General features: G+C 41.0%; 1 protein-coding gene across 6 annotated transcripts in view; it reads right to left on the bottom strand.

The window, feature by feature from the left end:
* The window catches only part of BCL2L11 (BCL2 like 11), a 94,681-nt gene that overhangs the window by 9,260 nt on the left and 66,420 nt on the right, over positions 1-19,001 (bottom strand). For 4 of the 6 annotated variants that reach the window (XM_028724931.2, XM_077925491.1, XM_028724935.2 and 1 more), the window contains one exon: positions 6,723-6,835. The exons of the other annotated variants lie outside the window; for them this stretch is intronic. In XM_028724931.2, the coding sequence (XP_028580764.1) occupies positions 6,723-6,835 (113 nt within the window). The remainder of the gene's footprint in view (positions 1-6,722; positions 6,836-19,001) is intronic. 6 annotated transcript variants of the gene reach the window in all.

The following is a 19,001-nucleotide window of genomic DNA, read 5'->3' as shown; positions in this document are numbered from 1 at the left end:
CTAAGTGGAGTAATCTAAGGCAGCAGAAAGATTGAAAAGGATATGATTACCCATTCAGCATGTGGGAAGCCACAAAACAGTGATGCCACCAAAAGCTGATACAAGTACTATTTTTAAAAGGTACACAGAAAACTGCAACACCTTTTCTGATACAGGGGTGCTGAAAGTCCCTACAAGATGCAAGAGTGAGTATGCCCTCCTGCGCCTGATGGCATATATCATGACATAAGTGCTCTGCAGAGACATCTAATACATGAGATCTCTGCCCCCTCCCAAAAACAACAGGGAAGATTCATGCAAACCAGACATTCATGACATTCATATGGAGTGCCTGTGGCATACGTTTACGGTATATGCATGGCAAAGAAGAGAGGACATTCTAGCTTCTCCAACATGTGAATACCGTCACCACCTGTATAAACGTCTGAACTGGGTCAAAATCCCAACTCACTGCTTCTTTAGGGGAATGGCTGGGAAGACAAGACAACTAATAGATTCACAAAGGTCAAAGATTCAGAAGACTGGCACAAGAGATCCTGAATTATTTTGGATTAATACATTTTCTGCACTCCTTTAGTCTTCTTTCCTTCAGCTCACAAGCGATTTCGAATGGGTTGAAGCATGTAATTCAGCAACCCTGCAAAAGAACTGGTCAAATCCTGCCTGAGAACTCCAAGTGTGTCTTCTTGAATTCCATAAAACACAGGAGGGATAGAAATGGCATAAATAAAAGACCCAAAGCTTCCTGAAAGAACCGAGAAGCCAGCCCCTATGATTCCAACACTATCTCAAAGACCAACCCTACAAGCTGGAAGTCTAAGGGGAAGGAGACAGAAGGACACAGGTGGACCATATTTCCAGTCTGTCTTGTGCTTGACACAAGACAGAAATACAGCCACTCAAGTGCAAAAAAACAACAACAAAACAACAACACCACATCTGTGTAAAGTCAAAATCAGTGGATGTTTGCAATTCTAGCTGATGGAGTAAGTCCCATTGAAGACAGTGCAATTTATTTCCAAGTAAAAATACATACAACTGCAGGGTCAGTAGCAGTTATACATTCTGCTATAGAGAATGCTAGAAAATTGAGCTTCACTTTGGAAATAGAAAATGAGGCTGCCATTTATATTTGGTACAAACTGAGAATAAGTACAAACTGAACTAAGCAGAAAAGCTGGGGCTCTGGGAGGGAGAGAAGAGTGAAACTATCCTTCAGGTTCCAGGCAGGTAAAAGAGGGAGGGAGGGTAAACTGTCACAGACCAGAACTTAAAGGAAACCTTGAAAGTAGCTTAACCTTAAGTGAGCATACATAGGCAACTAGGAAAGGAATAAGAGAGTCGAGTAAGATGGCTGCCACAAAAAGAAAATCAAAAGAACTGCTAAGCAACAAAGTAGTCTCCAATAAACCCCAATCATTTGTACTTTTCCAAAACGCTGGTGCAAGGTTACTGCAAGACTATATGTTTTCAGACTTTACAATTAGGTTAACTCCTGCCATGTCCCCATGTGCTGCTAGTCTCAGCTCATACAGACTATGCTGAATTTGCCATGGTCACTGAGGAACTTTAAAGATGTTCTCAGAAGCATGCACTTAGAACCCGACTGGATTAGCTGCAATGCTCCCAAGTAAGCAGCCTCCCATGAGTTAACTTCTGGGCCTTAATCACCTCTGCATACAAGTGTCTGGACTGGCACAACAGTGGAATGAAGAAATATCCAAATCAAAACAATCTGCAAGTTCAATCCAGGGAAGCAGGTGCATAGGAAACAAAAACAGACCTTGACAGCCACTCGTTCTTTCTGAAGTCTCCTGTGAGTTTACTATTGTTATCAGTAGTAACATTTAGCAGCACATTCTACTCAAGCTTCCAGATATGAATGAGGAAACCAAAAAGCTGTCTAAAACCCAATTCATATGTAAACCAAATGACTCATCACAACAGTTCATTACGGAACACTCCTTCTGCACGTTATTTTGATGTGTGACAAATCAGGTGTGTGAAGCTTTGCCAGCTGAACAAAAAAGCTACATAGTCCAAAATAAAGGCGTGAAAAACGGGAAGGAGCTAAATATAAAACATACTAAACAGCCGGAGAAGTTTAGCCAAAACAAATAGCTAACGGGAAGCAAAACACTATTGAGGAAATATTTCTTAAGCTGAAAATTGCAGCCTGGAAAATCACTCAAATTGGTTTAACCAGTGATGCAAATAACACAGGGGCATCTGGAGGGGGAAAGTGGCAGCTGGCAGTTTAACCCTTCTTTCCTTGTCCCCTGGCAGCTTCCCCATCCCACAACCAAGCCCCAATAGTTTTTTTGGGGTGGAGGATTAGGTATCTCATCTCATCCATATTTCCTTGCAAGAAAGAGCCTTGCTGGATCAAACCAAAGGCCCATTCTTGTCCAGCATCTTTTCCACACTGGCCAACCAGATGCCCATGAGAAGCCCAGATGCAGATGTTCCCCAGCAACCGGGATTTCAGAGGAATAGTGCCTCAGACACTGGAACTAGTCATAAACCATTGATAGCCTTGTCCTCCATGAATTTGTCCAAGCCCCTTTTAAAACCATCCGTAAAGGTAAAGGGACCCCTGACCACTAGGTCCAATCGTGGACAACTCTGGGGTTGTGGCGCTCATCTCGCTTTATTGGCCGAGGGAGCGGGCGTACAGCTTCCGGGTCATGTGGCCAGCATGACTAAGCCGCTTCTGGCGAACCAGAGCAGAGCATGGAAACGCCATTTACCTTCCCGCCGGAGCGGTACCTATTTATCTACTTGCACTTTGAGGTGCTTTCAAACTGCTAGGTTGGCAGGAGCAGGGACCAAGCAACGGGAGCTCACCCCGTCGCGGGGATTCGAACCGCCGACCTTCTGATCGGCAAGTCCTAGGCTCTGTGGTTTAACCCACAGCGCCACCCGCGTCCCCAAAACCATCCATACTGGTGGCTATATAATATTGTAGTATTGAATTCCATAGTTTAATCATGCACTGTGTGAAGAATAACATCCTTTTGTGTCTGCCCTCATTCTCCTAACATTCGGTTTCACTGGTAGACTCCAGGTTTGACTATTATGAGACCTGCACTCGCCTTTTTTTAATACTAAAAAGCTGCAGACATTGTCATCTTCCTCATAGCTTCACGCCGTGATCATTTTGACTGCCATTCCTGAACCTTTTTCCAGTTCTGCATTATCATTTTTGAGGTGTGGCCATCAGAATTGTTCACAGCATTTCAAATTGTGGTTGTACCATAGATTTGCATAATACATGATATTGGTAGTTTTACTTTCAACCCGTTTCCTAACAGTCTTTAACATGAAATTCACATTTTCACAGCTGCTGCATGCTGAATCAAAATCTTTGCCACGACCACAAGGTTCCCCATCAGTCACTGCCAGTTCAGATTCCCTGAGCATATTTGTGACTTTAGGAATTCTTATTTTTTTTGCTCCATTGTACATAACTTGCTTATACTGAACAGCATTTGCCATTTTTATGCCCATTCCCCTAGTTTTGCAAGTTCCTTATAGAGCTCCTTGTTGTTGTTGTTTAGTCGTGTCCGACTCTTTGTGACCCCATGGGCCAGAGCACGCCAGGCACTCCTGCCTTCCACTGCCTCCCGCAGTTTGGTCAAAATCCTGAATAATGCGATGTCATAAAGGCACCCTGACTTTCCACCCCTAACTCCAGATAATAAATCAACTAGTCAAAAAGCACAGGCTCCAACACAGATCCCTGGAGGAACCCTCTTCTTACAGCCCTCCTCTGTGACAACTGTCCATTTATTTCCTATTCTGTTTCCTGATCTTTAACCAGTTATTGATCCGGAACATCCCCCCCCCCATCCTGCCACCCACACCATGCAGTCACTTCAGTTGGCAAGCACAGGAATCTTTAACTGAATGCTAGACTGTGAATCTTCCATATCCCCTGAGGGAGAGTCAGAAAGAGAGAGATGTGTCACTATTGATGCCACAGATCAGTTTGTGGTAATAACATGTGCACTTCCAAGTCAGGTTATTAGGTCTGCCAACACTGCCTAAAGGCAAAAGAACTGCACCATTCATGAGACAGGCAGAACAAGACACAAGAAGTGCAATGGTAATGGAAAGGAGGTCACTGCACTGCACACTGGGGAATTAGCAGTTCATTACATACAGAAAAAGAAGAGGAAAAATAGATCCCAAAGTTTTATACGTTACTGAACAAATGGTTCCTTTTGCTGAAATAAAACTAATTGTAATCTCTTCACTACTGATAAAGTAAGAAGAATCAGACTACTGCAGGGATAGACATGTCTGTACATGCCCAGAAGAGAAGCACTGTGTTAAAGTCCTTCCCTGTCTGCAAAGTTACAGTGTCGTCCTTCTGCTTCCAGTAACAAAGCACAGAGGACAGTTATGAAGTATCTGGCTCTCAATAGTTAAAAGCAAGCAGAATGCTGTCTTGTAGCCCATATTCTGTGAACAGCCAAATGAAGCACAGTAAATAAATGTATTAAATAGGATTGCCATATTTCTCAGGGAAATCGGCAAAAATGTCAGTGCTGCCAGACATCCAGACATTTCACCAATTTGCACCCAGACACTGCTTGCAGCTGCAGTATTCCAGATATGTCCGGGAAATTCTGAATGTATGGCAACCCCATATTAAATAAATCCCACAGAATTGTGATCATTAGGCAGCTGCATTACAGTAGCAGGGAATCTACACATTTGGAGACACTACCACTCACCAAAAGCACTAGCAGCCAACAGGTAGGTAGATGCAAGGCATTGGTGGACGTGGATCAAACACATGTGGTGTCTCCTCCAAGTTTTGACTAAAAACCAAGCATACCTTTACCAAAAACTACCAAAGGGTTGCCAACTTTTCCACTTGGCCTTGCCAAGCACATTGAGACTTGGCAGTTCAAGCTTCTCCCACCATCTCCTCTCCATACCAGGAAAACACTTTACCTGCTTAATTTTCCAGTAATAAGCTGATGGAGCAGGGCTAGCAACATATATGCATCCTTTATTTTTAAAGTGAAGACTTCCTCTGGCACACTGCTCACAAAATTATAAAAGTGCACCGTAGACCACAAAAGTTCAACCACCATATGGACAAAAGTATTGGGAAGAAAAGAAATAAATCAGTTCTTAAGCTCCACCTACTATTCCTTCAGACAGTAAATATATACCCTTCCCCAACTTTGAATTCGTTTGTGATTTTAAAGTGTAGAGCTGTATTCAATACAGCGCTACTGCAAACATTTTGACTGTTTTGTTTTTCTACTGTAGCCTTCTTCCACCTGGTGCCCTCCAGATGTTTTGAACTACAACTCCCATCAGCCATTCTGGCTGGAGCTAATAGAACAGGCACTGGCAAGCTCTGCCCTCCAGATGTTTTGGGGCTACAAATCCCACCATCCCTGACCATTGGTCCTGTTAGCTAGGGATCATGGGAGTTGTCGGCCAAAAACATCTGGAGGGCCAAGTTTGCCTATGCCTGTAATAGAAGTAGAGGGCACAAGGTTAGGGGAAGGCTGTTATACTAAGACACACAGCCTGTACCACTGAACTTACAGAGTTTCTGATATCAAAGCTATTGATTATCGAAGTTAACCTGTCACTGAGCTGACTGAACAGTTTCATTCCCTCCTCCTTGCACAGATACTTATAAGGTACACCAGAATATCCCAAACTTTACAACAGAGGAAAATGGTAATACATTCCCCGCCCTTGTTATGTTTTGCTGTGAGCCACACTCCTGACAAAGCCCTCCAGGTCAAACTAAAGTATGTATGCGAAACACAGAAACAGTTGCCATACTTTAATAGGGGAGAAAAGCAGCAAAGGGCAATTTTGACTGACATAAAGCCCCACAAAGACGTCTCTTCACCCTACCCAATCCCAGTTGCTCTGATAAAATTTGCAAGCTCCCGCAACTGCTTTTCAGTAAAACCAACCATAGTTTGCTTTTTTTAAAGTTAGGGGTCTTCTTAAAAGGTAGCTTTATGAGATTCTTTCAATTGGTACTGAATGAAAACTGGAAAGAACACCAGTATGTGCACACACAGTTCTGGCTTTCAGTAAACATCCCTCTGAATGCCACTGATAAGGAATTTCTACATTATGGTGCAATTTTTTTACTCCTAGTCACAATACGTAAACATGCAAGTACATCAAGTTGAGTAATAGGGCCTGGGCAGGGCAATCTTATACGTATGTTACACTGGGGGAGAGAAGAAGAAATGGTGCTGCTACCCCAGCAGAATGACTGCACCACCCAGTGAATGCTCAGCTCAGTGCAGGAAAACCCACAAGCAGAAAATACAAAGGCTGCAGGAGAATGACGCACCCCCAGTGTCCCCAGAAAGACTGCCAGCACCCACCAACCAGGGACTTGGCCACTATCAACACTCTGCTGCAAACACACACAAAGGGGCCCACGAACTCACCTCAAGCTCCTTGAATGTGGGATATATTTGACCTGAATTAATACAAATAAAGTTGATGTGCTACAGGAAGAAAAAAAAGCGAGCAGTTTATAAGTAGATGAGTGGGTGAAGCAGGATGCAGCTTTCTGCAAATTCGGCACATTTGGTGCAGTTTGACACCTTTATGAATAAGGAACCAACACCTTTGTTGTGTGTGCTTTCTCCTGCCAAAACTAAGAATACCCCTGTTTGGGCATACAGGGCTGCAGCAAAGAGATTAAAAAATTAAGTTACCCTTCTCGGACTGTAGGAAGCATTAAATTCATCTCCAATGCGCTGTAATTCCCGTGCAATCCATATTTCTGGCCGTATATCTTCAGGGATTGACCGTGACTGCCACCTGTAAGCTGGATCAAAGCAACATAAAAACAAATGCTTTTAAAAATTCCCAAAAGATACTTTTCCCCATCCCTCCCCCAATTTCTCACATGCATGCATCCAAAGGTTCTACATTAGTTTTCTGACTAAATTACAAGAATGAGAATGACAGCTCTAAAGAGACCCTGAAAACTTTTCACTGAGCTAATTACGAAGAAGCATGGGATTATATTTTACATTGAAGTTACCATGGCATCAGAAGCTTCAATTCCTTGCTTACTAAATCCATGACTGCCAATGGGCCTCCTTATGCTACCTCCCCACCCAGAGATAAACAGTAACTGATGTTCTCTAAGACTTTTACATGAGCTGCATAGAACAGCAACCCCTCAAAAACATCCAGTGAAAGCGTGTAACAACACATAGATTTACAAATGAGAATCAGAATCTGATCAGAATTTCAATACTCAAGGATTATGTCCCCCAACAGAAACCATGAAGCAAAAGGTGAATCTACCACAAGCAGTTCCAAGTATTCCCATGTCATCAAGTACCATGGAACCCCTGCCCAAAAGCACCCACAATGCACTGACTCACTCCTGGTAAGCACAGCAACACAGCTGTGTTGTGGCTCCACCCCACTGGGTGTGCCCCTTCTGCGCCCCTCATAAAAAGTAACAGGAGTACAACTCTCAAATGCAAGAGCAAGATTTGCTTCTGCCTCTTGGAGGGCTCTGATACAACGTTCAACTCAGTGCCAAATAGGTTTATAAGGTATTCAGGAACTGGTCTTCTTGTACATCATGCACATTGATGGTATGCTATCCTTCATAGGACAGGTACCACAAACATCCAAAAAGCATGTAAACAGAGCAGTAGAAGGGACAACCTAGTTCAAACCGAAGCAAGGATTTCTTATGTGTGCATAACCTTGCACTTTAGAAGGAAAAGACTGATCTAATTAACAAGAGAAGAGTTATTCAAAATGGGAATGCATGAAGTGTGATTGCAGTACACTGCATGCCTTTCCTATTTACAATGGAAAGGGAAGTTTCAATACATCAACTGACAGTCAAGATCTTCTTAGACTTCAACTCCCAACCATCATGGCCAATAGCGAGGGATGATGGGAGTTGAAATACAGCAATTTCTGGTGGGCACTGCTTGGTCACTGGTGCTATAAGTATTACCTCATTCTCCCCCTCCCCTGGCTCAATTTTTTGCACATGAACAAGAACAGTCAATATTCGCCTCAAATATTAAGTGTAGTAACTGACTCATGCTTTTGTCATCAAGCATGAAGCAAAATGGAATCACTGCCCAATACCTTCACTGGCCCTTCAGTATCAAGGAGTAATTCACTTAGAGGGAACAACAGGGTCATTCAGCTTGTGTTCAGTATACAGTACTAGAAAAGCTGACAGAAAGATTACCAGACACACACAGAAAACGCTTCACTGCATAGCATATCACAGACCAGTCTATACGTGCCAACACGGGTCTGCCAGAGTTATGTAGAAGATGGGGAGGGGGCTCTCTGATTTTATGTGCCCAAAGGTGAGACTAACAGAACTCTCCACATGACTGCCACTTGCTTTCACACAGCCTCTCCCCCTTAGCCATTTTTCTCCTAGCCAGACCAATTTCCCACACTGGAGACAGAGTGAGAGAAAAATGGCATCCGGGGACAAAATGCAGAGAGACAAGTTGTGCTTGAGGGGAGGAATTCCATACCCCATGTCTACATGCCCCTTTTGCACTTTAAATTACACACACACACACACACACACACGTGAGGGATTTATATGTAATTATGTTTTTGGGGGGATGCGGGTGGCGCTGTGGGTAAAACCTCAGCACCTAGGGCTTGCCGGTCGCATGGTCGGCGGTTCAAATCCCCGCGGCGGGGTGAGCTCCCGTCTTTTGGTCCCAGCTCCTGCCCACCTAGCAGTTCGAAAGCACCCCTAAAGTGCAAGTAGATAAATAGGTACCGCTTTCTAGCGGGAAGGTAAACGGCGTTTCCGTGCGCTGTGCTGGTGCCGGCTCGCCAGAGCAGCTTCGTCATGCTGGCCACGTGACCCGGAAGTGTCTCCGGACAGCGCTGGCCCCCGGCCTCTTAAGTGAGATGGGCGCACAACCCTAGAGTCGGACACGACTGGCCCATACGGGCAGGGTTACCTTTATGTTTTTGACATCCAAGGTGGCTCTTATGCCACACGGCCACTTTTCAGGTTGGACTACAGCTGTATATTTAAAATATGAACACATGGCTCTCTATAACCAAATATTAAATTGAAATATTTGAATCCTTTTTCAGCAAGGAGAATGCAATGTGCACTTCAGAACCCATGATTAACTGCACTGAAGTGTCATAGCGCACAATGAGGAAATATTCAGTTTTCCAATTGAACAAGGTATCTTTTGTTTTTTACTTGTGCATAAAGTGGGAGAAAAAAATTGTTAGCTTTTTTTAAAAAGCCGCTTTAGGATCTGTGGACCCTTAGGGCCAAACTACAAGGTTTCTTTCCTTCAAAATGCAGCTTCCCATGTATGGGTGGGCACAGACATTTATGTGAGAGATTTGGATAGCAGTTATGGTGCAGGGAGCACGGGTTAACTATAAGCCCCAAGACAGTTCAATTTCCCAACTTAAAAATCACACACAACCCAAACTGCTGTTTGCCCTGTTACTCTCTTCCCCCCACATTAGAGCACCATCCAAATCCTGTCACCTACTCTGAGCACTCCTTTGTTTATGAAGGGAACTTGGGTATGTAATGTAATTTGGCTTGAGGTAGTATCCCTTAGCAGTGACATTACAAAGAATGATCCTTAGTCAAGCAAATAGTGTGTGTATTCTAATGCACGTTTCACACAAGGAAGCATTATTAATTTAAAGCAGCAGATATTAATGCTAACCATGTACAGCAAGAAATACCACATAATTTGGAGAGCAAAATGAACAGCTTTCGGCACATAAATATCAGCGCTTGAGATGACTGTATGAACATCTATCCAAGATTATTTCAATCAACACAGTACTACCACTGCAGGGGTTCTGGTGGGATTACCTTTTGAGTGCTTTTCAGTTCTATGAACCTAGCCTGACTTCCCCCACCCCCTCTTCAACATGAAATGAGAATGTAAGCAAGCATGACAGCACTTTTTACACAAAGTATTCCGCAAACTTGGCATTAAAACCATAAAGGGATCATAAGGGAATACTCATAGCTTCCAATCTCAAAACAATCAAAAGCTAGCAGAGCAGTGAAAACGTTAAGCAAATGCGCCTGGCTTCAATCTGTATGGAAAAATTACTTCAGAGCCAGACTAACATTTGCTTGGCTTACAGATGTATTGTTTTCACATTATAGTAGTGAAATACCCGATCGGTTTTCAAAACAGACTTTGCATCAGGCCCAATTTTACTCACTTGCTTAGCTGCTGAATTTCATTCAGTAAAGTCCTTGCAATACTGGGCTTACTCTGCTCCTAATCTTCTAGACCTTTTAAAAGACAAGTGTGGGGAGCCAACCAACAACATTGATATTGCCATAGCAAATCTTAAGAGAATTCTCCACAGATGACATGTTATAATAGTAAATAATATTTGTTCCCACACCCCATAAAATTAAACTGTTTCACTCTGATTTGATTATCACAAAGTATACCTGAGCAGGTAACTCCAAATGTGCAAATGTAGAGGGACCACAAACTAGTCACACAGTTCCTGTGGAAATCAGTGCAGTTCTCAAAGGCTTATAATGGAGAGGACATGGGTGAATCCAAGGATTTAGGCTTGTGCAATGGAACTCCCCCCACACCCTGACTCCCCAAATCTACTCCAAAGGATGCGGGGGGGGGGAGTTTACTGCAAAAGGGTAAAAGATTAAAAAGAGAACACATACTCTTCACAACAAAAGCTCAAATTCCTACTCCAAATGGCCCAGATCCATTTCACTCCATAGCAGTACAAAGAAAAATCCCAGGAAAATCTCAAGCTACAAATGCCATTCGAGCAAATTCTGATACCCCATGTCGTATGTAACTTACACACACCCCAAATTGCCACTCAGTGCCAGCTAAAACACTTTGATGCCCGAGGCAGAAAATTCAACTGGCAAAGCTGACAGGCACTAAACAGAGCCGCAAATGTGGTGAAAAGGGACATCTAACTACCCATTAGCATTTCCTGCCACAAGACCAAGCAGAACCAAATCTTATAACAAACTTGGCCAAAAATAATCTCACCCTGCCAGCGGGAAATATACAGATAGGTGCCTCAGCAGCCTGACAAATAATGGACAATTTCAGACAAATTCTCCCCACCACACTCTATACTCTGTTTATGAGTAGCCAAGAGGTACGTGGGTTAATTCATACTGATCAGATGAAGGCACCACTGCCATTTTGCACTGGAAAACATGCTGCAGCATTTCCATAGTAGTTTCTCACACAGAAAACAATTTTCCTATGCAATAGTAATTTCTTTGTTGGAAATTGTGCACACTTGGTGTTTTATTGGCCACGCTTAGATCCACACCTTTTAGCATTTTACTCTGTGTGCCGATTTTGAAGTGATCGGTGTAGGACAGGAATGGGGAGACTGCGACCTTTCAAAAGACACTGGGGACTACAACATGGCCCTAATGATTGGCCATACTGACTGGAGCTGATGAGACTGAGTCCAACAACTGCCTTTGCAAAACTACCCAATTGTCAAGAATTATTAGAAAAATAACAATGCTTTTAAGACTTTGGCAAGAACAGTTTGTTCTTCTTAGCGAAGTTCTATATCAGAAAGAAAGGCAGAAAATTACTTCTAAACCAAACACTCAAAACTGGCAAGTCCCATTTTGCATACTACACAGAAGTCTCAACATACCAAGGTCCTCCAGGAAGAAAGATGTTCTTTTCTCCTGAAAAGCCACCTGCTTAGACTTTCTTCATAACTTGACAAGATGTTAGTTTCACATAAGCACACAAAAGCAGAATTGTCCAACTAGCCTAAGAAATCTAAGCGTGTCATGGGACCTAAGGGACTGCATGCATATCAAAAACCTATATTGACTTCAAATGACAGGTTCTGGAAGTAAAGAAATTAATATAATGTTTCATGTGGTTAATAGTGAAATCAATCTGAGGGTTTCATAAAGAACTTTCTGTGGTACTACAAGATCTACGATCAGTAGCATCAAGTCATTTAGCTAATGCAAAGTGGAGATACAATATCAACATTCATATTTAATATGATCCACTTGAAACACACATGGCTGAAACCATATTCAAACAATGCAGGTTCCGTTCCCTCAGTATTACTATACAAAAGTTTTACATGTAATATATACAGTCACTCCAACATGCATACTCCGCATCACTTGTTTCTTAAGACACACCATGCAAGATCTTGAGAGCCTGAGTTGTGCTTTAGACAATCTCCACTGGAGAGACTTAAAACAGTCAAGCACACCAGCTTCCCAGGTACCCAATCACAGCTCTCAGTCGGTGATAACCAAGTCATATTCAGAGCAGACCCTTTGAAATCAATGGGCTTAAGATGTGCAAGTACATTTAGTTTAACAGACATACTTTGAGTAGTGACTAACACTGGATATCACCCATTAATTTCAATGGGATTGGCTCAGGAAAATCTACCCAGTCCAACACTGAGTGTCCAACATTGGCCATCAAATTTAAGTTAATTTCTAAAGGGTTTTAACTTTCATCCTTACAGATACCAGGGCATTGTGCAAAATATATGATTAAACTCATCATAACTAGATAAAATACAGTAATAACAAATCAATCAATAAAATAGCCTGTGAAGCAGCTAAAAAAAACCCTAGAGCTAATTAATAGCATAACCAACACTTAAACTGTCTGAGTAAATAATAATAAAAAGGTTTTCACCTGATGCTGAAAGGATTATATTGTCAAGCACCAGTTGTAATCTATGGGGAGGGTATTCAGGGTGCCACCACAGAGGAGGTTTTCTCCCTTGTTACCACATAATGTTCCTCTGCTGGCAAAGATACTCATACGACAGCGTTTTACAAGCACTCATTGCTTGGCAGCAAAATGACTCAGGTGTAACTGTTCAATTCTGAAACTGTGCCAGCACAAATGAACAAGACAGGGCATCATCAGAGCCATTACACTGGTGATGCAATGATGTTACTCTCACACAGCAGCTGCACACATCATCAAAATGGTTTATAACAGGGATGCAAGAGATTCAAAAGGGACAAATGTTTTTTCAATGATGATAGCTAGCTAGCTTAGGATTTCCAAGTTCATAGACTTGGCAGTAGTGCACAGTACGGACCGATACTGAATAGGGAGAGCAGTATGCATCTAAACAGGCTTACAGGACCTTGCGCCCCCAATATGGGTTCATTCCTGAATAAAATTGAGCATCTAAAAGGAAGTGCAGATGTTCTACACCCATCAGGCAGTACTGACATAACATGAGAGTCTCCAATAGGGAAGTGGTAGACAGCTCATTTGTGCTCTTTGTATTAAAGAAGAGAAGTTCTATGCAGCTCAGAGTGTAGACCAAAAGATGCAGGGGTGTTGGGGTTGGGGGGGTGTTAAAATATATACACAGTTGGCATTCACATTAAAACACAGAAAAAAGTAAAATAGGAAGTGGAGTGTTGGCTTCTTGAAAGAGAAATAAAAGACGTCAGGAAGACTTTGACGTTGTTCATGTGAATATGACAATTCATGTAGTCACATTGAAGACAGCACATAAAACATGCCATAAGCCATAAATATTAAGTAACGCATCTGAGCTCTTTATGCTTCTAGAATGAATTGCTTACTTCCTTTACCAACAGAATTATTTCCATCAGTGTTCTAGATTTATCTCAAATAGCTACTCGCAAAACAGGAAAAGTAAATATTCCTCATATTCTGATTGTTTGTATAATATTGCAATATTGCATCGCAATAGCTGCAATATTTGGTTTAAAGTCCCTGTTTGGAAACAGAGAATCTCAACTTTCACTTAATCAAAAAGTGTTTAAATCATGAAATTGCTGAGAACATCCGTAAAAGACTAGAGTGCCTTTAGCAACACAGAAACTAAATATACAAATCTTCGTACCATGCCTGACTCATAGTTTCTGTGCAGTTGAGGTTGACAGCACAGTATCAATATGAAACTAGTCTATACCAAAAAACCTCATATACCATACAAAGCTGTACTATACAATGTAAACAGAATTCTATCAAATATGTATTTTTTATCAACAAACAGATGTTTACTGCCCTATTCCAGCACAGATGTATCAAAGATGTGAATATACATTTCTTCAGAAAAAGTTGAGAAAGTTTTCCTCAATCTTTGCAGATACATATCTTTGCAGATACATAATGAATCCAAGTTAGCCCTACCCACATTTTTAAAAAAATGTCAAAAAAAGACTTTGCAGCATATATCCAGCTACCTTAAATTACTTACTTCTCTTCATAAATGGTGTCCAGCTCTAGAGTCACACTTTTAACAAAATCCCAAGGCTTCTGGAAGCAGCCACGAACTGCTGCGGGAACTAACAACTCACATTTCTTGTTAAGTTCTAAAGGACTTTTTCTCTGCAAACACTACTTGAAACCAACCTTAAAGCACAATAATGATAGTGTAAGGCGGCTCAAAATCACCACCACTTCAGCAATATTGTTTGGGGGAAAACTATTTTCTCTTCTCCCGTATCTTTAGGGTTCTTTTCTTAGTCTATGTGTCAAATTGAAAACTTGTTTAAATGCCAGTCGTCACTGATTTGTTAAAATCTATTCAAGCCTTCATAAATGCCCACATCTTTTTTATAGATTCTCCCACACAACTTTAACACAAGCAAGTTCTCACATCAAGGCAAGAACTTAGAATGTTAGATATCACTAGCAACAAAGCTAGTTCAACTAAGTGCTTCATTATTCTAAGCCGTATGCACCCAGAATTGCAGCATGATTTCCCGTATCACTACATTCGATTACAGACCAAGTCCCAGACACAACCTATTATTATTTGTTTCCAGAGCTATAGAGACATATATTTCAAATAACACATCACTAAGCATATCAATCCCATCCCAAATTCACAACTAAGAAACCATTCAATTTTCTTTAGAATGTGGAAGTCTTAAAATAGGTAAGAAAAACATTGCATTTTTTTTCCTTTGCAGGCTAAATATGGATGAATATTAAGGCAAGCTGAGCAAACCACTTGCAGGGAGTAACCCACTTTCCGCCTCACGCCATCTCCTCCCTGGTTTTCTCTACAGAATAGCGCAGAATGAGCAAGAAATAGCAGGAGAGTTGGCTGAGAGGTCATTTAGCTGCCTGTGGAGCAAGCAAAACGTTGGCTGTTTCCAGCTGCCAGCACATGTTGGACTGGAGTCAGAAGGACCTCTAGTGAACTCCAGGAAGTGTAGCAGCAGCATCCCAGGAGTGGGAAAGGAAAACACTGCAACAACTATATTTGATGCAAGCTGCATTCCATTAAAATCAGCTGAAGTTCCTTTACTGGAACAGTGAAAAAATACACATTTATTAGAGATGCTGCCGAAACTCACAATTAGTCATTTCATATGTCAAATCTACTATGTTCAAACCTCCTATATAGCATAGACCTGACTTTGACCCAACATACAAAATATTAAAGTAATTCCAACCAAGATTATGAGTTATATTGTTTTCTGCACCTGCAAAGTCTGCATGTGTGGGGTGGGTGTCCTAGTAAGCTTACAATAATGCAAGGTAGCCCAAAGAAGCTTTAACCTTTAAAGTAAACTTAATGGTAAAAGCTACAATGCTCATGCAGTGTTGTTTCCAGTACAAAAGATATTAATTATGGGGTTTTTTTCCAAAGTCAGTAATGCTCAGTGTAGACCCACTGAAAATAGTGCACTGAAGTTAGTAATGACTATTCATTTCAAAGGGTCTACTCAGAGCATGACTAATGCTGGCTGCAATCCAATTGCTGCCCCCATGTCAAGGGTTATTTCCAGCCCCATCTTGAAAGCACACAGCAGGAGCGGGAGCACTTCCTTAGCCTCTTAAAGGCCTTTTACCTTTAAGAAGAGTTTTTAAATATACTGTAAAGGGGAGGAAAGACTAAAGCACCTTTGGACAATATCATGCTACAAGTTTAAATCTGAAGACAATAGGGGTGGTATTCAACTATGTTTTACTCAGGCTGAAATTAATGAGCCTAATTTAGTAATGCTCATTCATTTCAATAGGCCTACTCTAGAGTAAAATTAGTTGACTACCACCCAAGATTTCAAAGGAGTAACAATGTGTAACTCATGCAAGCAAATTACGACACTGTCGATTCACCCACTATTTATTTAAATTAATTTATATATAAAAATAAATACCCAGTAGAAAAAATTCTATGTAAGAACACCCGCATGTACATGCTGCAGACAAAAAGAAATCAAACAGCTTGCTTATACAATATGAATGCCCATCATTAGATTTTTTTGACGAGCCTTCTTGGTGGCTGCTCCCAAACTTCAGAAATCTCTTCCTAGAGATGTTAAGACTGGTTCCCTCCTTGTTGTCTTTCCACCGGCACATGAAGACCTTTTTATTCCAACAGACCTTTAGGGAATGACTGTTTTTAAAGAAAGGTCTAGTGCTGTGATGTTCATATTGTTGTCAATATTCTTATTTTTATAAGATTTGTTTTTATATTGTTTGAATATTATTAGTGACAAAATGCTTTAAAATGATTGTATTTTCTGCTTATCACTTTTCTATTTTATCTGTGTTTTGTATTTTTATTTGTAAGGCACCATGAATCCCAATCCAGGACAAAAGCAGGATAAAATTTTATTTGTTTGTTATAATAAAAAAAACACTACCTAAAGGGCTGTCCATGCTGCTGCAGTCATTTAGACCTTGCTTCTCACTAAAGTGATACAGCTGTGTCTAGCCTGTTTGACTTAAGGTTGAAGGTAGAGAGTAGCTCACATAACTATGCCTCCACACAAAGAAGAAATTGCTCCAGAGAAAAAAAACAGGCACTGAGAACAATGAAACCAAGTCTATAACTGATATGAAGAAGCATGCACACTGGCAATCTACACTGGCAATCTGATGTGGTCTAAACAAAAGGATCATCACATCAAGGACAAATAAAATAGAATTTAAGATACAACAAGAGCAGTATCATAGTGAAAGTTGTATGTTGGGTTTGAGTTACCTTCTCATGGATTCTAATCTAAATAAATCACATTTCTGAAGATACCACCCAAATGTAATTCAGATATTAGAAGCCTGAAGTATGTTATCCGAAAAGAAAAGAAACAGAAAACAAACAAACACCTCTTCCCCCGGTGAGATGCGGGCACCAGATGTGCACCTTCCTTCTTCAAATGTTACACCAGAACTCCAAAAAGAGGATGCATGAGTCATTCATATTTCTGCCCTCCCTAAAAGGTATTAATCTCAGAATCCACTCAGTTATGACACAGAACTTATACCCTTAAATGTAGTAGCTACACCAGGCATCCCCCAAATCGGCCCTCCAGATGTTTTGGTACTACAATTCCCATCATCCCTGACTACTGGTCCTGTTAGCTAGGGAAAATGTGAGTTGTAGTCCCAAAACATCTGGAGGGCTGAGTTTGGGGATGCCTGATCTACACAATCAAGGCCTTAGCTGCTATGGTTCCAGAGAACTTCAACTATATAATGGGTTGAATCCAGAGTTGCCAAGAGCAGAACTCCACTAATTGGACTCTTCTATAGGCAGAACAGGAGAGATGACTCTCAACAATTTCTCCTTCCTCTTGTAGCCCCCCCCCCAAATTGTAGCCGTCTGGGGTACCATCCAGACCAGTGTGGGAGACCACTGAGGGCAAGTGGATATAGTTGAAAATCACCTGCCATCACCCACTTCATCCTTTGGAAAGCCTGCTGGAATAGAATTAATTTCAGAAATGAAATGAGCCCTTCTGTTCACAGAATAGCAGCTCTCAATCTGTACTAAGCTGTGCTCGAAAAAATCTTTAGTTGACTTAGTTTTAAGTCAACTTCTAGGAGGATGAGATTATGTTTGGAATGGTGTCCATTTCATGACTTTCTAAAAGAATTAAAGAGCAAGATTTTTTTCCTTTCTCAAACACAAAGGAAATGCTGTATATGGGAGTATAATTTAGGATAAACAACAATATCTCACAGCAATCTAAAGATCTCTGAAGATTGCATATTCTGTCCAAACCAAGCATTCTCTTCTGGTGAGCTTGTGAAACTTGCAATAATCTATAAATAAATAAATAAATAAATAAATAAATAAATAAATAAATAAATAAATAAATCTAGCTAAAAGGGCCTTAGAGGGTATTTTACTATTTGTTTTAACCCATTTTTTATTCCACCCATCACACTTTTTTTATTTCAGGGCAATGTAACTAATACCAAAAAAAACAGTGAATAAGATCCATAAAAATGCTTTGCGCATTTGTAACCACTGTGTACATAATTTGTACTGCAATGGCCTATATCTAAGTTTACTGTTCAAACAGACTGTTTAACATGCAGTTTTGTCTCCTTTTCACAAATACTATACTTTTTAAAATTGACATATAAACAAATTGACTTCTACTGAAAACAAGTAAAACTTAAAATCAACTTTCACCTGGAATATGAAGAAAGGGAAGTGGTTACATAAACTGCACAACACAGAAATTTCCCCTCCCCTTCATCACTGTAAACTGAGATGTAAACTTTGCCTGAAGCTACAAAAAGAAAAACCTTCACAAGCTAGTAGTGAAGAGAAGAAACCATATACAAAGTGAAATCTCTGCTATGCATATGGTCATCATAAAAGGCCATAGGATTAAGCTTCAGAACCCAGATTTCTTGCCGTAGCAGGTGTGCTGCTAGCTTGCCTAGTGAATTCTGAATGTTTCATTCTGCATGATCTGTCATGCTTACATGGCAAACAACAATCAGGAGCAACCCTTATTGTCAAAGCAGCACTACTTACAAAAAGATATCTAGCTGCAGACAGGAAAAATCTGACAACAATAACCAAAATGTGCCCTACCTCCATCTGAAATGAAGGTCTGTCACACTACACTTTCAAGGCCACCTGCTTTCCCACTTTATAAAACAAAATTTGGATACCTGAAGCCACCAAGTCATGGCCAGTTTGCACATCTTAGCTACAGATCACATATTGCT

The sequence above is a fragment of the Podarcis muralis genome, chromosome 3, assembly GCF_964188315.1.
Source record: "Podarcis muralis chromosome 3, rPodMur119.hap1.1, whole genome shotgun sequence".
Lineage (NCBI taxonomy): Eukaryota > Metazoa > Chordata > Lepidosauria > Squamata > Lacertidae > Podarcis > Podarcis muralis.
This window is presented reverse-complemented; position numbering and strand designations above follow the sequence as displayed.